General features: G+C 52.0%; 1 protein-coding gene across 1 annotated transcript in view; it reads left to right on the top strand.

The window, feature by feature from the left end:
- Nucleotides 1–17,989, top strand: part of SMG7 (SMG7 nonsense mediated mRNA decay factor) — a 61,260-nt gene extending 43,271 nt beyond the window's left edge. Inside the window, 4 exon segments of the mRNA XM_078883000.1 lie at nucleotides 170–350; nucleotides 3,304–3,471; nucleotides 12,498–12,676; nucleotides 16,466–17,989. Of these exon segments, the coding sequence (XP_078739126.1) occupies nucleotides 170–350; nucleotides 3,304–3,471; nucleotides 12,498–12,676; nucleotides 16,466–16,576 (639 nt within the window). The 3' untranslated portion in view covers nucleotides 16,577–17,989.
- The last annotated feature ends 8,090 nt before the right edge of the window (nucleotides 17,990–26,079 follow it).

Genomic DNA, 26,079 nt, shown 5'->3' with positions numbered 1-26,079 from the left:
ATCATGCCACCATGATGATGATGAGAGAGAGAGACACGCAAACTGCAAATATACAGCTAACATCGTCAGGGTCAGGATCGAAACCCACGACTTCCCGTATACCAGGCGAGGCAGTTAGCATCTCCTAGCCACCGCGGATGCTAATGGCGCCTGCCCTTCTTGGTGACAGCAGATGCACACCGTCTTCAGTGAGCCATACGGCAAGCGTGGTGAGGGCGGCATGGGCCTCACCTCCAACTCCTGCTCCTCATCGGCATCCTCGTCATGCCGGCCCAGCCTCCTCTCCGACATCTCGCGCCCGTACACGCTGTTCGACTCCAATTCCTGGTCGCCGGCATTCGGCAACTCCGGTGAGAGAGTGTGTGGGGGGGTGGGGTGGGCAGGGGCGCCGGTTCAGTCACTAGGAAGCCGCCGGCGTTGTCCCTGGTTATAGTCACCGGTGTGACGATGAGTGGACGCGAGTCCCCGAGCCGCCATGCGACCGTGTGGCTGTGACTGGGACTGCTGCCCAGCAGTGTAGCGGTGAGCGCTGCGCTGCGAACTTGCACGGGACCCGAGTTCAATTCCAGCTCACGGCCCACACCGGTGAGGATAATCTGAAACGATCTTCGGCCTCCTCTCGGCCTCAAATGAGCACTTGGTGCAGTGTGTAGTAAGCATCGTCACTGGGGAGACAAAGGCGGCCGGGTATAGTTCTGGCCACCCACCCCCTCGTGTGCCGTGCCGGGCTTCATAGGTGCTACTCGCTAACAGCACTTGCCCCAACAGTTTGTTACAAGCTATATGGGCAATCCTTGTCTTTTTGTTGCCCACCAAAAGCCTAAGGCCAGGGTGTGACCGTGACGAGACAAGACCAATGTGTGTACGCCCACGTGAATGTTTGTGTGTGTTTATGTTGATTTATTTACCATTAAACTACGTGGAAAAAAGAATCGTAACTGAACTTGTGCGCACCTTCAACACTTCACGCGGCCTTAGCCTGGCACAAGCGCCGTAGTGACGTAGCCGCCACTTAGTGGTGAATGGCGGCTGTTGTTGTGAATGTGTGTTGAACTTTTTTCACACCGTACGTGAGCCAACCTCGCTAATCGGAGGTGCGGGAGGAAGGACAGCAAACTAAACACAACTGCAAGCAGTTCTAAAGAAATTCGTTTTCAATTGAGTATAGTCATATATTGTAGTGTATAGCATAGTGTATAATGTGTAGTGTGTGTAGTGTATAGTGTAGTGTATAATGTGGAGTTTAGTATGTATGCATGTTAAACTTTTTTCGCACCGTACGTAGCCAACCGCGCTAATTGTAGGTGCGGGGGAAGGACAAACTAAACACAACAACAAGAAGCAGTTCTAAAGAAATTAGTTTTGTCAATCTAGACGATGATTTAAAAGTGCATCATAGCTCCCAGCAGCTTCCTAATATCGGAAGGGGAAGAGCGTTCCAGACGGCCGCAGACATGTAGTGCAATCGAGGAAGAGCAACGAATGGCCTTCTACGAACAACGTCACGGGGTCTTCAGCGTTCGCTGTGAACGAAGCAGATGGCACGCGGCAATTTTTGTGGTTCACACACACGGCGAGTAATAACCAGGGTGGCCGCTGCAGCCCAACCGCGAACCTCTGCATCACAAACGGAGAATGCAACGCTACCGCTGGGCCACATGTGTCGGTGTTGGGGAGAGCGGTGGCGTAACGGTTTAGCGCATTGCGCGATGATCTCAGTGCCCCGAGTTTACAAAGTATGAACAATTTCTTATTTTGAGAATAGGTTTTCCCCTTTTTTTCTGGCAACAAAACAGGTGTTAAGATGTTAAAACACCAAACTTAAACCTTTTACAAGGAATTATGTCTGCATTAACCACAATACTTGTGGTCAGAATGCAAACAAAAAACATACTCTGGACCAATCAATCAGTTTCAAAGACAATGCATATACTATCAGAGTATGTTTTTTGTTTGCATTCTGACCAAATGTATATGTGGTTAATGCAGACATGATTCCTTGTAAAAGGTTTCAGTTTGGTGTTTTAACATCTTAACACCTGTTTGTTGCCAGAAAAAGGGGAAAACCTATCGTCATATTTTGGTACTGGCAACGGAGGTCCCATGATATATTTTTTTATTTTACCAGGCAAGGCCCCCACTGAGCCATATACAGTGGAACCTCGGTATACGTCGTTAATTCGTTCCAGAAGGTAGGACTTATACCGAAAATGACGTATACCAAATTAATTTTTCCCATAAGAAATAAAGGGAAAGGAAATAATCCGTTCCAGAGGAAAATAAATGATATTTTATATGGCATATTATACATTAATGGGGTTGTATCAAATAATTTAGACACTAATTACTAAAATGCATACAGAAGCCACGTGACCGCGTTGCTGCCAGCTGCGCTGGTCACGTGGCGTGCCTCAACCCCGCACGTCGCGTGTGCCTCGACCCGGGGCTCCACCCCCCATGGGGGCAGCCCCCCACGCCCCTTGAGCCTCTCCCCCACGTCCCCCGCCCCTCCTTCCCACGTCCCCCGCCCCTCTCCCCCACGTCCCCCGCCCCTCTCGCTTTGTTACAGTCGTGAACGGGCATAAGAGGGTACAGTACGTGGTGACTCATCCCGACCCATACAAGTTCTGTCAAAGGCGTCGTATCGTCGTATCCCAAGACATTTTTCTCTCGAAAAAACACGACGTGTACCAAATTCGACGTATTCCAAAGCGGTCGTATACCGAGGTTCCACTGTAGCTCTTTTTCAGAAGCAACCTGGCCACCACAAATGATAGCTCAACGAAGTGGCTTATCACGTGGATATTTATAGCGGCAGTAGTCAAATACTCTGAATGCTTGTTGATTCTAAGTGTGGAGAGGGAAAACCGCAGGACCCGGATCAAAAATCCACACGACCACCACAGGGAGAGAGAGAGACAGGCAAACTCCAAATATATAGCAGGCGTCAGGATCAGGATCAAACCCACAACTTCCTGCGTACCAGGTGATGGAGTTAACATCTCCTAGCCACTGTGGCTCCCATTGTGTGCGAGCGTCAGGGTCCACATTTAGCAAATTAGTAAAAAATTACACAGCAAATTACTCGATTGGGACCACACACACTGACAACATCGTTAACATTTCTGGCCACGGTGGCGATAGTTAACATCTAGCCACCATGGAGAGATGTTAACTACCTGGCCACGATTGATACTTGGCAACGAGTGTTTTGTCTCCCGTCGGTGGCGAGTGATTCCTGAACTGCGCCTGGAGCCGGTCGACTGATGAGCGGATTCCCCTTTTGTGTGGCGGTCATGACAGAGCACTCCACCCCGGCGAGCCAGTCACCCCAGAGCTCCCAACCCAGCTCCCCTCCGCCGCCCTCCTCCATGTTTGGGCCGATCGGCACCCTGGATCCCACAGACCGCCGGGCTACCACCTCCGCCACCGCCGACCGCTGGAACGGGAAGAGGCCAGAGAAGCCAGGAGGTGAGTGGGTCGGTGGGTGGGTGGGTTGGTGGGTGAGTGGGTGGGTTGGTGGGTGAGTTGGTGGGTGGGTGGGTGGGTGGGTGAGTGGGTGGGTTAGTGGGTGAGTGGGTGGGTTAGTGGGTGAGTGGGTGGGTGAGTGGGTGAGTGGGTGGGTGAGTGGGTTGGTGGGTGAGTGGGTGGGTGAGTGGGTTGGTGGGTGGGTTGGTTGGTGGGTGGGTCGGTGGGTGGGTGTCGGTGGAGGGGTGGGTCGCTGGGTGGGTGGGTGGGTCGGTGGGTGGGTGGGTCGGTGGGTGGGTGGGTCGGTGGGTGGGTGGGTGGGTCGGTGGGTGGGTGGGTGGGTGGGTCGGTGGGTGGGTGGGTCGGTGGGTGGGTGGGTGGGTGGGTCGGTGGGTGGGTGGGTGGGTCGGTGGGTGGGTGGGTGGGTCGGTGGGTCGGTGGGTGGGTGGGTGGGTCGGTGGGTGGGTCGGTGGGTCGGTGGGTGGGTGGGTGGGTGGGTCGGTGGGTCGGTGGGTGGGTGGGTGGGTCGGTGGGTCGGTGGGTGGGTCGGTGGGTGGGTGGGTGGGTGGGTCGGTGGGTCGGTGGGTGGGTGGGTGGGTCGGTGGGTCGGTGGGTGGGTCGGTGGGTGGGTCGGTGGGTGGGTCGGTGGGTGGGTGGGTCGGTGGGTGGGTGGGTCGGTGGGTGGGTGGGTCGGTGGGTGGGTGGGTCGGTGGGTGGGTGGGTCGGTGGGTGGGTGGGTCGGTGGGTGGGTGGGTCGGTGGGTGGGTCGGTGGGTGGGTGGGTCGGTGGGTGGGTGGGTGGGTGGGTGGGTGGGTCGGTGGGTGGGTGGGTCGGTGGGTGGGTGGGTCGGTGGGTGGGTGGGTGGGTCGGTGGGTGGGTCGGTGGGTGGGTGGGTCGGTGGGTGGGTGGGTCGGTGGGTGGGTCGGTGGGTGGGTCGGTGGGTGGGTGGGTGGGTGGGTCGGTGGGTGGGTCGGTGGGTGGGTGGGTCGGTGGGTGGGTGGGTGGGTGGGTGGGTCGGTGGGTGGGTGGGTGGGTGGGTCGGTGGGTGGGTGGGTGGGTGGGTGGGTGGGTCGGTGGGTGGGTGGGTGGGTCGGTGGGTGGGTGGGTGGGTCGGTGGGTGGGTGGGTGGGTGGGTGGGTCGGTGGGTGGGTGGGTCGGTGGGTGGGTGGGTGGGTCGGTGGGTGGGTGGGTGGGTCGGTGGGTGGGTGGGTGGGTCGGTGGGTGGGTGGGTGGGTCGGTGGGTGGGTGGGTGGGTCGGTGGGTGGGTCGGTGGGTGGGTCGGTGGGTGGGTCGGTGGGTGGGTCGGTGGGTGGGTCGGTGGGTGGGTCGGTGGGTGGGTCGGTGGGTGGGTGGGTGGGTCGGTGGGTGGGTGGGTCGGTGGGTGGGTGGGTCGGTGGGTGGGTGGGTGGGTCGGTGGGTGGGTGGGTGGGTGGGTCGGTGGGTGGGTGGGTGGGTGGGTGGGTCGGTGGGTGGGTGGGTGGGTGGGTCGGTGGGTGGGTGGGTGGGTCGGTGGGTGGGTGGGTGGGTGGGTCGGTGGGTGGGTGGGTGGGTGGGTCGGTGGGTGGGTGGGTGGGTCGGTGGGTGGGTGGGTGGGTGGGTCGGTGGGTGGGTGGGTCGGTGGGTGGGTCGGTGGGTGGGTGGGTGGGTCGGTGGGTGGGTGGGTGGGTCGGTGGGTGGGTCGGTGGGTGGGTGGGTGGGTGGGTCGGTGGGTGGGTGGGTCGGTGGGTGGGTGGGTCGGTGGGTGGGTCGGTGGGTGGGTGGGTCGGTGGGTGGGTGGGTGGGTGGGTCGGTGGGTGGGTGGGTGGGTCGGTGGGTGGGTGGGTGGGTCGGTGGGTGGGTGGGTGGGTCGGTGGGTGGGTCGGTGGGTGGGTGGGTGGGTCGGTGGGTGGGTGGGTGGGTGGGTCGGTGGGTGCGTGGCTGGGTCGGTGGGTGGGTGGCTGGGTCGGTGGGTGGGTGGCTGGGTCGGTGGGTGGGTGGCTGGGTCGGTGGGTGGGTGGCTGGGTCGGTGGGTGGGTGGGTGGGTGGCTGGGTCGGTGGGTGGGTGGGTGGGTGGGTGGGTCGGTGGGTGGGTGGGTCGGTGGGTGGGTGGGTGGGTGGGTCGGTGGGTTAGTCGGTGGGTGGGTGGGTGCGTGAATAAATGAGTGAGTAGGTGGGTGGGTTAGTGGCCGGAGGAAGCGGTAGTGTACGTCATCAGTTTTTCTTCCGACTCCGTTCCGATGGCGTACACGTACGTCATCGTAACCGGCGGAATACCGCCCCGGTTTATTTGCTGCGTCGAGCGTTAGCCGTGACAACGGGCGCCGTCTTGCTTTGCGGCCGGAACGATCGAACTGCGTTAATACATTTTCTGCGCGACAGTCTTGGGCCAAATTTGAAAATTACTCCATTTGGGATCACGCTTAGACGGCAACACCGCTGTCCGGCTTTACAAACCACCGCAGGCTTTGTCTGCGATGCGCAGGTGGCACCTCTCTCCCTGCGCTCTTGAGAACAACAGTGCCCAGATCACAATGTACTCAAGTCTAATCTTGCGCATGGCAAGATGTGTTTTCTGGAGCGAGACACCAATATCGAAGTCTGCTGCTGGCCATGACGAGAGGGCTTCAGGAGAAAGGCAGAGAGAGACAGATAGACACAGATTGAGACAGAGAGAGGGTTCGTGTCATTTTTCTGTTCCTCCTCCATTGAATGAGCTCAGACCACGGTGGTTTACTGTATGGACATAATTAGCGGCACCACACCGGTGGTGCCACTAATTGTTGCCCCTTGAGTAGAGCTGCAGAACTGTCCATCAGAAGTTGCATTCAGATTGAGCAGCTTTCCCATTCGAACGTATGGAGGTGACGTGAGTCAATAATCTTTTTACAAAACTATGAAGTCCATAATCGAGGTTTTTTTGGGTTGGATTGTGTAAATGTAATTGTGTCGTTAAGCCCGCCGCCACCACCCGACACAGCCAATTAGTAAGGTTTGTCACATAAACAAAGCGTGCCAATACTGGTACAGCACAAACCGGTTGTGTTGGACAGTAAACCCACTACTACATTAACAATTATAGTGTAGTGTATAGGGTAGTGTATAGTGTATACTAGTACAGCACTAAACGGTGTGTTAGAAAGTAAAACCACTACTACATTAACGATTATAGTGGTGTGTATAGCAGATTATTGTGTAGTGTATACTAGTACAGCACTAACCGGTGTGTTAGAGATTAAACCCACTACTACATTAACAATTATAGTGTAGCGTATAGTAGTGTATAGTGTATACTAGTACAGCACTAACCGGTGTGTTGGAGAGTAAACCCACTACAACATTAACAATTTGAGTACTTTGACGTTTCACTGGTAATTACAACCAGCATAATCAGGCGGACAGCCAGAGTTAAATGGTTGTGTCGGGTGGTGGCGGTTTTAACGACTCATTTATATTTATGCTATCTAACCCAAAAAACACTGATGGATAATATTTGTTGCGAAACCCTACTTGGTAAAACTACGAACTATTTTTATTTTACCAGGTAAGGCCCCACTGAGCTGTGCAGCTCTTTTTCAGAAGCGACCCGGCCATCACAAATGATAGCTCAAGCAAGTGGACATTCATAGCAGCAGCCAAATACTCTGAAACGTGTGACGTTGATTCTAAATGTGGAGGAAAAAACCGGAAGACCTGGAGGAAAATCCACACAACCACGGGGAGAGAGAGGGAGAGACGCAAACTCCAAATATTCAGCAGCAGGCGTCAGATGCCACTGTCCGCCAAGAAATGATTCCATAAATTAATGGAGGAGGAACCGTTTGACCAAGTCTGGGTAGGGCACGAGTCCAAGCTGACATTTGGAACGCGGAGCCAGCCAATCGTCGTCGGGGCTGGGTTTTGCCGCTGTACGGCAGCAGACTGCGTGAAGCTTCGTGTGTCCGTCAGCCACACCGCTTGTATAAATGCTCCGTCTAACCCGACCGCTTCCGACGTCACGACAACCGATGTTGATGCACCGCCACCACCGCCGCCGCCGCCACTACCAACGCCACCAACACCATTGCCACCACCATCACCACCACCATCACCGCCACCACCACCATCACCAACCCCGCAAGATTTTCTGACTAGGGGACTTTGAAAATCGCAAGGAAATAAATACATATTTGGGGGAAACTTTTTTTCTTTATTTATTGTACCGCTTGCCACTAGTGTATACTGTACAACCCAATACGTTCAAACGATCCACCGATTGGGTTGTATTACCACAATCGGGAGTGCAGTCGGTCGTCAATGATCAATCGGAATGCAGTCAATCATCGATTACATCAATTAGAGTGCAGTTGATTATCAATCTGAGTGCAATTGATCATCGATGATCAATCAGTGTGCAGTCGATCATCGATGACACTGATCTACAATTTTTTAGACGTCATCTGCTTCAGAGATGAAATGTGCTGTTTATTATGGATTTTGATGTGCTGAATTCAGATATGACAATTTAAACAACTGATTGGCTACTGTTCCAAATATATTGAATTTTTACATTTGTGGTGAGTCCAACTGAGTCGCAGACGTTGTTCTTTAGAGGCAACACATTTATTGTAACATCAACACGCTAACACAAAGGGGTAACTGCCCCTTCACCAGATACAGCCTTGGGTGGTGACCACCCAGCTGACTACACTGATATGTAGGAGTTACAGCTACGAAGGGTCCCCGACCACGTGTTGATGCCTCGTAGGACGTAGAGCTTCCAGCTTGTAGACGTAGGGCTTCCAGCTGTCGAACGAAGAACCCCGATCGCTCTCAGGGACCCGCCTTATATCCCCCCCGGATCAGGGCCGCTCCGCCCTTGGCCCCGCCCGCCTTATCGAGTGTTCTAGCTCCCCCTCGATCCTTCTCGGGAGCTCTCCCCGGACACGTGATCACCCCCTAGCCAATCCACCTGCGGGCCCTCTTTGTGGACACTCCGGATCACGTGTATACAGGGTCAACCAGTGTGCCATGGCCCAGGGCAACCCTGTCCCTGGGCTGACACTTTCCCGCCCCCCCCTGTGGGAGCCCGCACTGCACGCCATGTGTGGTGCCCGCGCTATCCCAGCGCTCACCAAGCCCCGCTAGGGCTGGTACTACACCCGCCTACGGGGTGTACACGATGACGGTGCATCGCACGCCACGGCCCTCCCAGGCCGACACCATACAGTGACATCCCCGATGTCATCCCCGATGTCACTACACATTTTACGACTATGTATATTTTGTAGATAGAGTTTTACTCATAAATTGTAAACCTAGGTCTTTCCATGTGTTTACGGTTGCTTTACGTGATAACATGTCACCTGTCCTGTTTATGTAACACTTAAAAAATCAGCAAAAGATTTATATAAATAAAATGTATTATGAAACAAAAGGCAAAAACGTATGTATATTTTAGTACATAGTTTAGTCCGTATTCAGTGTCTACTCGGCGCTTCTTGGCTTCTCTCTTGTATTCATTAAATGGAACATCTCTTGTCACTGTCCAGCAATAGTCTGCAAGCAATGATGGACTCCATTTGCCCTGATAGCGTTTCTCCTTTGTTGCAATGTCCTGGTAATATCGCTCTCCATGCTCGTCGCTCACTGTTCCGCAGTTCGGTGGGAAAAAATCGAGATGAGAATGCAAAAAATGTATCTTTAGTGACATGTTCCAACCAAGGCTTTTGTATGCCTTGCGGAGTTTTTCCACCAACTCCCTGTAGTTGTCTGCCTTGTTGTTCCGAGAAAATGTGTTGCCACTAACTGGAAGACTTTCCATGCCATCTTTTCCTTGCCACGCAGTGCACTGTCAAATACATCACCTCGAAGAAGTTAACGAATCCAAGGACCAACAAAAACACCTTCCTTTATCTTAGCTTCCCTTAACCTTGGACATTTTCCACGGAGGTACTTGAAAGCTGCTTGTGTTTTGTCCATGGCTTTGACAAAGTTCTTCATCAGACCCAGCTTAATGTGTAAGGGTGGTAAGAAAATCATCCTTGATTCAACAAGTGGTGGATACTGAACACTTTTCCTCCCAGGCTGCAATGACTATCGGAGTGGCCAATCTATCTTGATGTAGTGGGAATTTCTCACGCGACTATCCCATTCGCAGAAAAAACAGCAGTACTTTTTGTATCCAGTCTGCAGACTAAGCAAGAGAGCAACAACCTTCAAATCGCCACAAAGCTGCCACTAATGTCGGTCATTGTTTATGCACCTCAAAAGTTGTTTCATGTTGTCATAGGTTTCCTTCATATGGACTGTATGACCAACTGGAATGAATGGCAAAGCATTGCCATTATGCAGCAAAACAGCTATAAGACTCATCTTCGTTGAATCAATGAACAGTCTCCACTCATCTGGATCAAGAACGATGTTGAGGGCTGCCATCACACCATCGATGTTGTTGCAAGCTACAAGATCACCTTCCATGAAGAAGCATGAGACAAGATCCTTTTGACAGTCACGGAACATGGAAACCCAAACATCATCTGATAGGAGATTCCACTGTTGCAGTCTGGAGCCCAACAGCTCTGCCTTACTCTTGGGTAGTTCCAAATCCCTGAAAAGGTCTTTCAGTTCACCTTGTGCTATGAGGTGTGGTTCAGAGGAGGAGGATTGGAGATAATCTGGGTTATGTGACCGTGATGGCTCAGGACCAGAAGTTTCATCCTCTTCCTTGGCTGACTCAAGTGAGAATGATTCTGGTGCATCAGAAACCGGCAGTCCTACGTGGGGTACGGGGCGTATAGCTGATGGAATGTTTTGATAATGCACAGTCCACTTTTTCTTCTTTGACACACCTTTCCCAACTGGAGGCGCCATGCCGAAGTAACCATTGCTGATATGATCTGTTGGCTTTCTCCAAATCATTGGCACTTAAAAAGGCATTTATTTCCTTTTGTGTGGGGCCCACATCTTGTCCTGATCTCCAATTGTGCAGCCAAAATAAAGGTGATAGGCTTTCTTAACCATAGCGGTTATACTGCACTTTTGTGATGCAAAACTCACTTCACCACAAACATAGCAGAAGTTATCTGCTTTGTTCACACAAGTACGAGGCGTCTCTGCTCACTTTGGCTTAACAGAAATGTGTCCTTTTGCAAAATCAAACACTGACAAATAAGAGAGCACGACACTGTATGATTTCTAGAGCTGATATAGGGCAATTTGTTCAGCAGAGGGATGTAAGCCGAGTTATGATTACATCATCCATGACTTCTAGGAATAACATGATGCAATTCATATCATGTATGATGCAATACCAGGTTCAGATTTCATCATTCATTGTGTTGCTCAAAAAGCAAGGACTGTCCAATCCCAGTCATAGATTTATTCATAGATCCAGTCAAAGATGTATTTTAGTCATTTCTGGTTTAAATTGAGATCCCTTCCCTTTACAACTCACTTATCCTCCGCCATTCCTAAGTCAAGGGTCGTATATAGTGACCCAGGAGCAAATCTTGGAAACTAGAGCCAATCAACAATTGTAAGCATCATTTTCATTCTCAGTAACCCAGAATTAGTAAAGTTGGACTACATTTATTTCGGAAGCATTTTGCTGTAGACCAGTGTTATCCATCGGAGTGCAGTCAATCGTCGATTATCCGCCGGCTTCGAGGGAGGAGGGGGCGCCGTATAATCACTTATCGTTATGATTTAAAATATCTTATTTTTGCACATTCTTGTATGATATGTTGTTTGGTGTGATGTGTGTGTATTTTTGTGTCCTACTGTAAAAAAGTTACCGTATTTACTGTACCGCACTCCAATCTCAATAACACTCTGGATCACAGGGTGATGTTCGTAATACTACTACTACGCTCTTGTTTCAACACAACCATGTGTTTTGACGATCGCCGGACTGGTTACAGCCTTCAGACCGGTGTTTCGGAGAACGTCGAATTACACGATGCAACTTTTCGCCGGTTCGCACCGTGAAAATATTTTCTGTTTCTATTACCGTAGTTATTAGTCGTGAAAAATGTGTATACTGTACGTGCAGTATTTTCATTGTTTCAATTGTATGTCGTGTATAATGTCCCATATGTAGTATTTGACACTGATCTCTCAAGCGAAGCTACTTTCTTCATTTGAAGCTTTCGTGCCTCCAGGAATCCATACTCTTTGGTTCTTTCCGTAAAGTCACGTAGGTAGAAAAATAATAGATCATGACATTTCGATCGCAACACAAGCAATCGTCATCAGGTGGGATAACCACAGCAAGAAAAAAACTGCTGAATTAGGCGAGAGATCTGCCCTGGCACGAGGTTGTTATATAGTAGTGTATAGTGTAGTGTATAGTAGTGTATAGTGTAGTGTATAGTGTAGTGTATAGTAGGCCTCGGCAGTAGGGGGGGGAGAGAGAAGGGGGGGAGGAGGCGGGGCAGAAAGTGGACCCCGCAGCAGCCCCGGGTCACTGGAGTAGAGATCGAAGAGAGATGCACAGAGAGAGAGAGAAAGATACACAGAGAGTCAGAAATAACAGCTGACATAGGCAGGTAGGATGGAAACATCACAATCAGTTAAGACTTTACCTGGTTAATAACGTCCTTCCAATGATTGCTCATTTTGTACCCATCCTCTCGGTTGAAGTTGTGTCTGTGTTTATATATCTGGATGGCTTCATGAACAAATTTCTGATAATAGCCGGTGGGTTTGCAGACTACCTTCGTCTTGGAAAAGTCAATTTCGTGTGAGCCCACGGCGTTAAAACAATGATCAGCAACGGCAGAGGTATTGGTCCTACTGTGTTTCAGATTTGACTTGTGTTCACGAACGCGGCCCGAGACATGTCATTTAGTTTCCCCAATGTAACTGCTGCCGCAGCCACAACTCAGTTTGTAGACACCAGGGTATTGCATATCAGAAATCACATCCTTTACAGATGGGATCAAATCAGGATGATAACTATGATGATGATAATGACGATGATGTAATAACGACGATGATGATTTAAATGATGACGATGATGACGACACGATGCCGTCGTGTCTCTGTCCGCCGTGCGGCTGTGTTGGGTCCAGCGGCGAGTGGCTATGGGCTGGATTACCTCCCATCGGACGCCACGTGGCCCCCACCTCCACGCGTGCTCCCATCTCAGGCGCTGCACGCGACATCTCGTGGTGGCGGCGGCGGTGCCGCGCCATGGATGGGTGTCCAACACGCCAGCGAGCCTCCTCCCAGCCTTGCTGACAACCTCAAGGTACAGCTAACGAGGCCGCGCTCGTCAAAGACAAAGATCCCCCGTACAGCCAGAGCAGACTTTCGGGGCAAGTGCTGTTAGCGAGTAGCTCCCATGAAGGCCGGCACGGCACATGAGGTGGTGGGTGGCCAGCACCACGCCCGGCCGCCTTTGTCTCCCCAGTTTACACACTGCACCAGGTACTAATTTGAGGCCGAGTCGACCTAGAGGAGGCCCAGGACCGGTTCAGATAATCGTCGCCGGGTTCGTAGCGCGACGTTCTAACCGCTACCAATACCGTTCACACACACACAGTACACACACACACTACACCACACACACACAGTACACATACACACACCAAGTGCTTCCTGCCACGCGTGAACCACGATACACCTCCTTCGCTGATCTCGTCAAGGAAAGTAAACCATCACGATCACGCGACACTCCGCTCATGCTCGCCGTAGCAGCGGCAGCGGCTTTTGGCTGACCGTCGAACAAAGGCGGTGGTCACCACATCGCCACACGGCGCTTTCAGACGCGCTTCTCCGGCCGTCTGGAACGCTCTTCGTTCCAATATTAGGAAGCCGCTGGAGCTATGCACTTTTTTTAAATCATCATCTAGATTGACAAACTCATTTCTTTAGAACGCTATACACTACAATACACGATACATTACACACACTACAATATACACTACTTTCGACGACACTATAAGCTACACTACTATACACTACCCAGTACACTACACTATACACTACACTATAATATACTACTATACACTACACTACTTTTCTAAATTGAAAACAACTGCTTTTCGTGTTTAGTTTGTTGTCCTTCCCCCCTTGTACCTCTGATTAGCAGGGTTGGCTCCGTACGGTGCAAAAGAAGTACAACATACATACTACACTATACACTACACTATACACTACACGATACACTACACTATACACTACACTATAAACCACTATACACTACACTATACACTACACTACACACTACACTATACATACATTACAGCAGAACGGGAATGGTAACGAAGGGCACAGAGCAACAGGAATGAAATAATAAACCCCCATCACAAACTCAGCGGCTACCACCGACTGAGCACAATCTCATGAACCAATCCTGGCCCTCCCCTTGGTGGACTCGTTCTTAAATGAGTACCTGGTGTGACGTGTGAACTAAACTATTTTTTTTATTTTACCAGGTAAGGCCCCACTGAGCTGTGTAGCTCTTTTTCAGAAGCGACCTGGCTATCACAAAAGTGGCTTATCATTTTGTGAAAATGTATAGCAGCCATATACTCTAATTGTGTGATGTTGATTCTAGATGTGGAGGGAAAAACTGAAGGACCACGTGGAGAGAGAGACGTAAACTCCAAATATACATATTCTTAGATTTTTTTCGGTAAAGTCACGTAGGTAAAAAATTTAAATTAATAAAAGTAAAATAAAAATAAAAATCACGACATTTCGGAGGCAACACAAGCTTCCGTCTTCAGGTGGAACCGTCACAGCACGATAGCTGTATCAAGTGAGAGAGATTCCAAGAAAACAGTCCTTGTATATATACTGGTTGAGGGTAGGAGGAGCCAAGGTAGGCCCTGAATATTATTTTTGTGAGGTTCGGTGCAGCTGAAGCACGCTGTTAGGAATGAGCCTTTGTTGTGTAAACTAGGTGCGGATGATGTAAAGGTGCGTGTAAAAGGGACTGAGCCTTTTTGTTATGTAGAGGTGGTGCGGCTGAAATCGCTGTCAGGAAATGAGTCTTTGTTGTGTAGAATGGTTGACTGAGCCTATTATTATGTAGAGGTGGTGCGGCTGAAATCGCTGCCAGGAATGCTCCAAATATGTGTAGTTAAATCTTTTTTGCATGGTTAATAACATCTTTACGATGATTGCTAAGTTTGTAACCATCATCACGGTTGAAATTATGTCTGTGTTTGTATATTTGGATGGCCTCGTGTACAAACCTTTGATGGTAGCCAGGAAGCTTGCAGAGCACCTTAGTCTCGGAAAAGACAATTTCATGAGAGCCCACAGCGTTGTAGCAATGATCGGCAACAGCGGAAGAATCAGTTTTGCCGTGTTTCAGATCTGACTTGTGCTCGCGGACATGATCAGAGCTATGACGTTTCATTTCTCCAATGTAGCAATCACCACAACTGCAACTCCAGGGTATTGTAAGTCAGGAATGACATCTTTCACAGATATAATTAGATCACGGATTTTATGTACTGTACTGAATCGGACTTGAATCTTATGTTTGTTTAGAATTTTGGAGATCTTTTTGGTCACACCTGCTATGTATGGTAACGTGATAGTTTTGATCGGAGTTTCATGTGGCTGTTTCTGTATGGTGGGAGAAACAGCTTGGCGGATGGTGCGGTCAGAGTATCCGTTCATCCTGAGGGCCCGATGTACATGTCTTAATTCACTGGCCAGGTGGTGTTGGTCTGAAATGCCATGAGCTCTGTGGTATAGCATTTTGATGAGAGAATTCTTTTGAGATGGGTGGTGGTGGGAATCGGGTTTCAAGTAGGAATCTGTGTGGGTGGCTTTCCTGTAGACAGAATGTCCCAAGGATCCGTCAGGTCTCCTCTCAAACAGAATATCTAAGAATGGTAGTTTACCATCTTTCTCCACTTCCATGGTGAATCTGATGGATGGGTGTCTGGAATTGATGTGGTCCAAGAAGTGGTTCAATGCTGGGAAGGCCATGTGGCCAAATGATGAAAGTGTCATCCACATACCTCTTCCACAGGGAAGGACGCAGGGTGGATGTCTGGATGGCGTCTGATTCAAACTTTTCCATGAACATGTTGGCTATCACTGGTGACAAGGGGGAGCCCATAGGGGTACCCTCAATCTGTTTGTAGAAGGTGCCATTCCAGGTAAAATAAGTGTTGGTGAGGCAATGCCTAACCAGCGCAGGTACATCCAAATTCAATCCATGTTGGACCAAGTCCTCAATTATTGTTAGGGTGTCAGGTACTGGGACCTTGGTAAACAGAGATACTACATCAAAACTGACGAGGATATCATCAGGAAATAGTACCATGTCCTTGACCATAGAGACTAATTGGGTTGAATTGAGTACTGCCGTAGAGGTCTTGCCTGTGAAGGGAAGCAGAGTATCTGATAGAAACCGGGCCAGTTTGTACGTAGGAGAGTTGATCGTCGACACGATGGATCGTAGCGGGGTGCCTTCTTTATGGATCTTGGGAAGACCATAGAGTCTGGGAGGTCTTGCCGCCGATGGTTTTAGAGAGGGACGTTTGGTTGGTTCGATTAGGGAAGTCGAACTCGTGATGATTTTGTTAGTTTTTGTCGTTAGGCTGTTAGTAGGATAATTTTTTATTTTGGAGTAACTCCCATCATTAAGTAGGTCCAGGATTTTGTTGTTGTATGAATCTTTATCCATGATGACCGTGGCATTGCCCTTGTCTGCCGAGAGGATGACAATATCATCTCTCTTTTTTAGGTCCGCGAGTTCAGAGCGTTCGTTTTTGCTAATGTTACTAGTGGGTTTCTTAGCATTCTTAAGAATAGTGGCTATTTCAGCTCTTGCTACATCTGCATGGATGTGTCCTATGCCTCTGAGGGCTACATCAATCTGAGAAATCACATCCTCTACTGGTATATATTTAGGGGTGACAGCTAAATTTAATCCTCTGGCTAGTACCGTCTTCAGATTGTAATGCGCGAAAATGCATTCGTTTTCTTGGCCAGTTGTTTTACTCCGCAGACGTTTGAATCAGCGGCGTGCGGCACCCCCCCGCCGCCTGTCGTTTGTCTCTCCGTGCAGTCGCTGTGGTCGAACTCGGTGATGCAGCCGGGGCCGCTGGCGCTGGAGCAGCTGCTGATGCAGCAGAAGCAGAAGCAGTTCAACCTGGGCCAGTCCAACCCTCCACACTGAAGGGACGCGCCCCCATCTCGCTCTGAATAGAAACCTTCGGCAGCGCCAGCGGCGGAAATCCGCGGCGGCGGTGGCGGTGGCTGCCGCAGCCGCTCTTTGGATGGAGTGGCGAAAGGGAGCCAGCCTCCCTCGCTTCCCTCCACCTCTTCCACCGAAAAATTTGGGAAACCAAAAATTTAACTAAATAAATGTAAGCCGGCAATTTTGGCCAAACGCCATCGCCGGCGCCGGCAAACGTCGCCATCTCTTAGACGCAACGCCGGACTGGCGCCCAGCCGACGATGCCGATTCGCCGGCGTGCGTGTGTGTCCGTTCGTCGGCCAATCGCTCTCTAAAAGCCTGCCAGCCAGTCGACCATCCGTCACGCCACGCAGGTTGGGTTGGCGCTGACCGTCTCCAGCCGCTGGGGAAGGCGGCGTAGAGTCGGCGATGGCTTACCGGTGCGTGGAAGCCGCGGTCTCTCCGCGTACCCTCGTTTATTTTAATTTAATTATTTTTTCTCTCGTTTTGACCACGCTGCTCCCCTGGCTGTTTTCGTGAGGACCCGAAGGAAGCGGGAAAGGGGAGGGGGGCGGTGGGGGAGAGAGAGCAGAAAAAAAGGGAACTCCGCCAACCGCTTGGTAGAGACAGTGGGTTGGCAGCAGCAGCAGCTGCGTTTCCATTGTGCCGTTTGAATCTTTTTGTCGTGGGCGAGGGTGGGCACACTTGCACACCACCTGTGCAAGGGTGGATGGCACGCACAGCACCAGGGGCGCGGTGTGTCGAGGAGGAGGGGGTGGGCGATACGCAGGACCGGATTGTGGGGGGGGACGGAGCGGCTGATCGCTGAGAGCCGCCCACGGGTGTCCCGACATACTCCCGAATCCACGCAGTCCACTTTGGGTTTATAATTGCGCCCCCCCCCCCACCCAGCGTGTTCTAGATGACAAGAGGAGGATTTCCAGATCCGAGTATCCAGATTCGGGTATCCAGATCCGGTTATCCAGATCGTGCGCCTCTGGGAGGTTGGTGGGTCAAGCAGAGAATTTGGCGTGCGAGGGACGGCCCTCAGCTCAGGGCTTGTGGCCCGCTGCAGGCTGCTGAAGCCGTCTGCTCAGTGCGCTTCTTGAGTGCTTTTTCCTCTCCTGTAAGCGGGGCTTTCTCCGGCCACCCCCTCCGATTTTAAACCACCGCCGCCCGAACAACAACAAACAATGTTAATACAAAAATTGGCTAAGACATACCAAGCAGGAGGGGGGTGGGGGACCCCACTTCTAAAGTAGCCTTGAGACTTGAGGACAATACAATTGGTTGATTCGAGGAATAATCTCTGGGGCCTTTTGATAATGCACTGCTGGTCTCCCTCCTCCCCCCTTGCCATGCCAGCCATGGCGATGGGTTTGGGAAATCTAGGGGTGGGAGTGTGGGGAGAGGTGTGTGGGTGGGGGTAGGTGGGTGGGAGTGGGTGGGTGGTTCGGAGTGGGTGGTAGTGGGTGGGTCAGAGTGAGTGGGTGGGGGTGGGTGGGAGTGGGTGGGTCGGAATGGGTGGGGGTGGGTGGGAGTGGGCCAGGATCTGTTCAACTCGCCAATGATGTCGGGCAGAGAATAGAATTAAGGTGGTGGATAGTTATTAGCGCAGTGCGCTAACCACTGTGACACCACTCTCCGCTGACCCCCCCTCCCTCCTCCCTCACCTCCCCCCGCTGTGTTTAAGTGAGTGGCTGCAGAGATTGAGAGAGGCACTGGGAGTGGGGTAATGTGGTGCCACCCCGCACACCGCCCTGGCTAACTTGGCCTTCTCAAAGAGAGTTTCCTGGGAGCCGCTGGGTGTGGGATGGTTGGCGGTGGTTAGGCGGTGGTGGCCGGTGGTGGTTTAGAGGGGAAGCGTGGTGGAGGAGGTGAGGGGAGTAAGTAGGTGAGCGAGTGAGTGAGCGAGTGAGTGAGCGACGCGTAAGCGGGCAGTGCCAGCTCGCGTGTTTTCTCCCCCCCCACCCCCCCGGTGCAGATCCACAGGGAGGCAGGGTGCTGTCAAGGTGGGGCGGGGGGGTGGGGTGCTGAAGGCACACCACAGTCAGGGTGTGTACAGAATCATGAGACGGTGTAGCCGGGGCAGGTGTGCGGGTGGTACAGGCTGCGTACTTGGAGGTGTGAAGACGCACCTGCGATTAGCTTGATTGGCTGTGTACGGAGCGAAAGAAGTTCAACATACAGACACGCATACAAGACCCGGACTTGCAGTAGCATCGTGATGTTTATCTTTGCAGGTTTGTGGTTGTACAGGCGTCATGCCGGGCAGATGTACACGTGCACAGGTGTACAGGTGCGCAGCTGCACAGGTGTACACATCCGCTAGTGTGCACGTGTGCACCTGCACAGGTGTACAGGTGTACACGTGCACACCTGTGCACAGGTGCACAGGCCCGCCCGGCAGGTAAGCGGTGCGAGCTAAGCGAGAGTGCAGGTGGGAGTCTTCATTGGCACCCAACGCTTTGACGCGGCAGTCCCTTCACTCACATAAATCTGGCAGAGAACGTTCGCACAGTTAAAGCGACTAAACGAGAGGTGCACACGGGGCCCCCACATTCACCACCGCCACCACTCGTCAACCGAACTAATGGATTGTCTCTTTCATCGGATCGGCATGGCCGGTTTGTCGGAATACATCGGCGGGGTGATTCTCCAACAAAGTGGAAGAGAGAAGGGGGGGATATAGTTTGGCGAGCACGTGAATCATGCCCCACCCCTCTTCCCACTTGATTCACTTGGGAAGAGGGGGGGCGGATGCAGAAAGCACTCCGCAAACACTGCGGTAACGGTCCGGCCGGGTCTTGGATGTGTTGGGGGGGTCAAATGTGGCCATGCGACGGATCGAATGTCAAAGTTCCAAACACCATGACGACGACAAAAACGAAATTTTCCGTTGCTTGCATGAGAATAAAAAACTAAACGGATGCCCGTGTACAAACAAAAAATCCTGACCGGCTAAATCATTCTAAAGCGGTTCCGTGATGACGTATCATGGCGAGATTCAAAAGGTTGCCCCGATTGATTTATTTTGTTTTCCGGGAAACAAATATGTGCGTGCGTGCAGCCATGCCACCGATTGCGTCAATGCATACCTGGCAGAACGTTTTTCTTCTATCTCACCATGATCTGGGGTGCGAGAGAGAGATAGAACTCTCCTCTTTCTCGCTCTGTATGTTTGTACGTTTAGCCAGAGATATGAACCTTACACTGAAGGATCGTAACCTTATTGTGGTGGTGGGAGTTTGTGTGTTCCTTTGACCCTCAGAGCTTTTCCACCTGAAATCTTCTGCTCCTGGTAGGGTCTCCTTTGGGTAGGTTCCAAACAAATAACGGTCCAAAACAAAGCCCCTCATGATTTGTTCAAAAATATAAAATTACTTTTTGGTTCTTTCGGTAAAGTAACGTAGAAAGAAAAAATAATAAATCTTTCTACGTGACTTTACCGAAAGAACCAAAGAATTATTCCTGCAGTCACGAAAGCTCCAAATATAATATAAAATTAGAGAACCTCACCCGGACAAGGTATACCGCGACACACCTCGCTGGAGCCACGCCTGGGGGTGGTGTTCGCCGGCTAGCGCCTGGTGGCAGGGTGACCCACTTAACCCGGTTGGGCCCAGCCTGAAATGGCTGTGTGGCGCCATCCTGAAGGCCCACCATCCACAGAACAAAGGGTGAGGGGTGGGATGCAAGTATGGCAGGGAGAAGGATAGTCTCAGACGGAATGGACTCTTGCTATTGTGACGTGGAATGTCACGTCACTGGGGGGGGAACGAGCCATAACTGGTGGAGATGAAAAAAAACCGACTACATGTATACTCTTTGGTTCTTTCGGTAAAGTCACGTAGGTTACAGCAGCCCTTTTGCCCACATAACCAACTGTTTCTTGCTGTGGTTGTCCCACCTGATGACGGACGCTTGTGTTGCGCCTGAAACGTCGTGATTTATTTTATACCTACGTGGCTTTACCGAAAGAACCAAAGAGTATGGATTCCTTGCAGTCGCCAAAACTTCAAATCTCGATCGACTACATGTAGTCGATGAGTGGGAGATTGGCCGGTGGATCTGTGCTGTACTTTTCCGTGGTTGTGAAATGGAGCTGAGTTCTCGAACGAAGTTCTCGGTTTACAGATAGATCTATGTTCCCACCCTCCCCTATGATCATGAGCTTTGGATAATGACCGAAAGGATGAGATCGCGGGTTCTCGGGGACGAAATTAGGTTTCTCCCCAAGGTTGCTGGGCTCGCTCTTCGTGATCGGGTGGGGAGCTCGGCAATCGGGGAGAGCCTTAGAGTCGCGCCGCTGGTCCTCGGGATCGAGAGGAGCGAGTTGAGGGTTCAGGAACCTGGTAAGAAGTCCCCCGATAGACTTCCCCGGGAACTCTCTGGGCACCTCCCAGTGGGTGAAGACCTCAGGGCCGGCCCAGGACATGCTGGAGAGCTGGACCACCCTACTCAACATGCTGCTGCTGTGACCCTCATCAGGACAAGCAGACTGAGAACGAACGAACGAACACCCCCCCCTTATCCCACTGTACCATCCGTGCCGAGCCTTCACGGTCTGGGTAATTTTTCACTGGCTGTTTGCCGAGCTCAGAATCCAGCCATCCTACAACTGGCCCCACTAGTGTAGTAGGTTCGAATTAGGTGCACACACACGCAACTTGGAGGCAACACTATTTATTAAACGGTAAATAATATAACACTCTACATGAGGTGGTGACCACCTTCCTCAACTCACTAACACTCTGGAACACGACACAGACTGGACCAGGCAGGCAACGGCCTGCCTGGCCCAGGACGACGACTCGGGACTTGACGACCGAAGATGTCTTCACCTTGGAGTACAGTACAACAGCAGCCTCGCTCTGCGTTCACACCACGCTTATATTTGGTTTGGCGTGGCTGGCTCCGCCCCGGCGTGGCTGGCTCTCTTCAGGCCACGCCTCCCTTCCCAGGACACGCCTCACTTCCCCCACCTCTGGGAGGGTCCGGATCCCTCCACCACGTGACCCCCCCAGGCACCCCCTTGGGGCCCCCAGCCTTCGTACGGGCCGACACAGTAGTGACCTTTCTCTGTCACTACATCACCCCCCCCTGTATAAACACACAGCCGTCCCCGGCTGTAACACAACTGTGAAACATCGAAAAGGTGTGCCTCCGAACCAACAACATCAATAAATGACCGGCGACCGATAAGAAATACAATCACGTAATATATACAGAATCGACGAGGGTAAAAGGGAACCGCATAGAAAACGGGGAATTAACAACAATTATACATGAAAACTGGCTAACCCACTTACGCTCCAGCACAGCCCCCCCCCCCCCCCGTTAGAATCACGCATGCAATGACAGTCACCCGTTAGCACCCCCCCGCCTTTCCGACGTGGCGTCACAACTAGTAGCACGCGTCGGCCATATCGGGGGGGGGAATTTCCATGTTACCACCCCACCGCCTTTACGACGCGGTGTCACAACCAGTAGCACGCGTCGGCCATATCGGGGGGGGGAATTTCCATGTTACCACCCCACCGCCTTTCCGACGCGGCGTCACAACCAGTAGCACACGTCGGCCATATCGGTGGGATTTTAACCCAGTCTCTCTCCAAGACTCGCATCGCAGCATATAGCTGTACCGACCGAGCTGAGACCCAGTCTCTCTCCAAGACTCGCATCGCAGCATATAGCTGTACCGACCGAGCTGAGACGACCCAGTCTCTCTCCAAGACTCGCATCGCAGCATATAGCTGTACCGACCGAGCTGAGACGACCCAGTCTCTCTCCAAGACTCGCATCGCAGCATATAGCTGTACCGACCGAGCTGAGACGAGCCAGTCTCTCTCGAAGACTCGCATCGCAGCATATAACTGTACCGACCGAGCTGAGACGACCCATCGTTCACTCATTGCACAACATGCACCCTAACAACTGAGGGATACAGTCCCAACGTAACAGGACAACTCCACCTGAACCTTGCGAATCTCCAGCCCACTGTTTCAACGCACCTCCGAGTGTCTCACTCTCCGGGCCATCAGGTCAAGCCATCAGACACAGCATGATGGGACCACACTCTCTGAGCCATGTGAGCGCACAGCCCACTTGGCTAGACAAGCCACGCAGTGTCTCGATCTCCGGGCTGTCAGGTCAAGCTGTCAGACAGCATGACGGGACCACACTCTCTGAGCCATGTGAGCGCACAGCCCACTAGGCTAGACAAGCCACGGAGTGTCTCGATCTCCGGGCTGTCAGGTCAAGCCGTCAGACACAGCATGACGGGACCACACTCCCCGAGCCATGTGAGCGCACAGCCCACTAGGCTAGACAAGCCACGGAGTGACTCGATCTCCGGGCTGTCAGGTCAAGCCATCAGCCATTGCATGACGGGACCACACTCTGAGCCCTGTGAGCGCACAGCCCACTAGGCTAGACATACCACGGAGTGTTTCAATCTCCGGGCTGTCAGGTCAAGCCGTCAGCCATTGCATGACGGGACCACACTCTCCGAGCCATGTGAGCGCACAGCCCACTAGGCTAGACATGCCACGGAGTGTTTCAATCTCCGGGCTGTCAGGTCAAGCCGTCAGCCATTGCATGACGGGACCACAACGTTCATGTTAGACACGCAACACTCACTGGGCCATCCTGGTCAGGACCTGCGCCCCAAGATAAGTGACAGCCAGCACCACAATTACAAATCCCTGGCAGCATGTCACCATCGCAATTTAACACCATCACAACACATACAATTTGAATTATGATCCCCCACAGAACTGATCCAATGCCGAACAGGTACGCACAATTTGTGACGATCCCGAATATTCAATGGTCACAACAATACACCTCACATCCCGTATCCGTACACATCTCCGAGACTCGCATTGCAGCATGCAGCTGTACCAACCGAGTGGAGAGAGCAACGCAATTTGACAGCAATTAACGGAAACGCACCCCCGATCGATGTAGAACACAAGGGGCATTCCCGCACAAAATACATCATCTGTGCAACAACGGACAGGAGCCAACCAGTGAGGTTGAAACACACCGAACCTGTCATTTGAAAAACCCCTTCAACATTAACCATGGGACTCAGGGCATTCGAATTTTGAGAGCAAAACAATACACAAACCCCAAGAATCGCCGAATTGATTAATACAGTATATGCAGTATATGAATTTCGTACAGTCAATCATTTGGTGCAATGCTCCATCCAGTCCCCACATGGCAACACACACAATCACTACTCCAGACAATCCGTACATAGTAAATAATCACAAGCAAGTACCCAACAGTCCATACACTGTTAACAATTCCAAGCAAAGCTCCATACGGTCTGTACCTTGGCAAAAATGATGATCAAAGTTTCTTACAGTTACACGTGGCAATCACGAGCGAAACTCCATACAGTATACACAATAACAACGGCGATTTCGCAACAAAACGATGTAACAACACGAGTCATTAACACGGCAACATACAGGATATCAACGGAGCTCGGGACACCAACACGAATTAATCATTAACTACACCCCGAAGATACCGATCTCGACGCCGTAATTAACAGCAACACTTGTTACAAGCAGAAACCCCCATGGTCGCCGCGTCAATTTATCACGCACACAACCGGACGAACACGCTCCGCAACCCAGCGAGTAAAAAAAAACACACGCGATCGCAACCCGGCGCACGTAAGATGGGTGAAGATTATTATTATTTTTTTTTTCTTGGGGCCGGGTGCTTGTCATGTCACGACTCGCCTGGCAAACTGTGAATAGTGGAGGGCGGCAAGGTGGAGCACTGGGACGGCCCGAAGAATCTTTCATGGTGAACACGGCCTGCTCTTGCGAACCCATCCACCTCTCGCGCTCGAGCTGAAGACTGGAACTCCCCCTCTGCAGGCGTTGATGTCGGCGGGAGCGGCATTTCAGCAGCAGGAGCGGCGTTCCCGCCGCCGAAATGGCGGGAGCGGCGCTTTGGCGGGAACCGCGCCCCGACCAGCCGCCGAAATGGCGGGAACCGCGTGGCCCGCATGGCCGGGCCTCCCCTGCCAGCCCCCGCAGCGACGATGGTGTCCTCTCCCCGCGGCTCCGTCGCTCCATTCCCGATGGCGGCGAAGCAGCAGTGTGGTGCCAGTCCCGCCGCTCCGCGCGCAGCGCCATCTCTCTCTCTCTCTGTCACCGGGGCTGCCATCCCCGGGGCTGTCCGAAGGATGGTCGTCACACCGTCCCCGTTGTACGAAGGCGTCCAGGTGAGTTGTATATTTGTTTTTCGTGTGCCCATTTTACTTCCCTAGGATAACACCTAGCAATATTTATTTTTCCAACTTCTGACGCCAAATGTAGTAGGTTCGAATTAGGTGCACACACACGCAACTTGGAGGCAACACTATTTATTAAACGGTAAATAATATAACACTCTACATGAGGTGGTGACCACCTTCCTCAACTCACTAACACTCTGGAACACGACACAGACTGGACCAGGCAGGCAACGGCCTGCCTGGCCCAGGACGACGACTCGGGACTTGACGACCGAAGATGTCTTCACCTTGGAGTACAGTACAACAGCAGCCTCGCTCTGCGTTCACACCACGCTTATATTTGGTTTGGCGTGGCTGGCTCCGCCCCGGCGTGGCTGGCTCTCTTCAGGCCACGCCTCCCTTCCCAGGACACGCCTCACTTCCCCCACCTCTGGGAGGGTCCGGATCCCTCCACCACGTGACCCCCCAGGCACCCCCTTGGGGCCCCCAGCCTTCGTACGGGCCGACACAGTAGTGACCTTTCTCTGTCACTACACTAGTATGCAAGTTGATTCTAAATGAAGAGGGAAAAAAACCAGAGGAGCTGGAGGAAAATCCACACAACCACCACGAGGAGAGAGAGGGACGCAAACTCAAAATATACACCACGCATCGTCAGGATCTGGATCGAACCTACGACCTCCTGTATACCAGGCGAGGTAGTTAACATCTACCCACCGTGATGATGATGAGAGAGAGACATGCAAACTCAAAATATACAGCAGCAGGCATCATTAGGGTCAGGATCGAACTCACGACCTGTATACCATGTGAGGTAGTTAACACCTATCTCACCTGGTAGAGACACATCATCATCACGGTGGCTAGGAGATGTTAACTACAAATATAGAGCAGCAGGCATCGTCAGGGTCTGGTTCGAACCCACGACTTGTATAGCAGGCAGAGTGAGTGAGTGGGTAAGTGGATGAGTGGGTGGGTAAAGTGGGTGGGTGAGTGGGTCAGTGGGTAAGTGAGTGGGTTAGTGGGTGAGTTAGTGAGTGGGTGAGTGAATGGGTGAGTGGGTGAATTAGTGGGTGAGTTAGTGAGTGGGTCAGTGGGTGGGTCAGTGGGTGAGTTAGTGAGTGGGTGAGTTGGTGAGTGGGCGGATGGAGCAGTCGTGTAGCAGTTTGCGCACTGCACTGTGAACCCGACGTCCCGAGTCCGTTTCCCCGCTCACCGCCAACGCCAGTGACGATTA

The sequence above is a fragment of the Lampetra fluviatilis genome, chromosome 68 (assembly GCF_964198595.1).
Source record: "Lampetra fluviatilis chromosome 68, kcLamFluv1.1, whole genome shotgun sequence".
Taxonomy (NCBI): domain Eukaryota; kingdom Metazoa; phylum Chordata; class Hyperoartia; order Petromyzontiformes; family Petromyzontidae; genus Lampetra; species Lampetra fluviatilis.
Note: the sequence above shows the minus strand (reverse complement) of the source record. Positions and strands in the feature narration are given on the sequence as shown.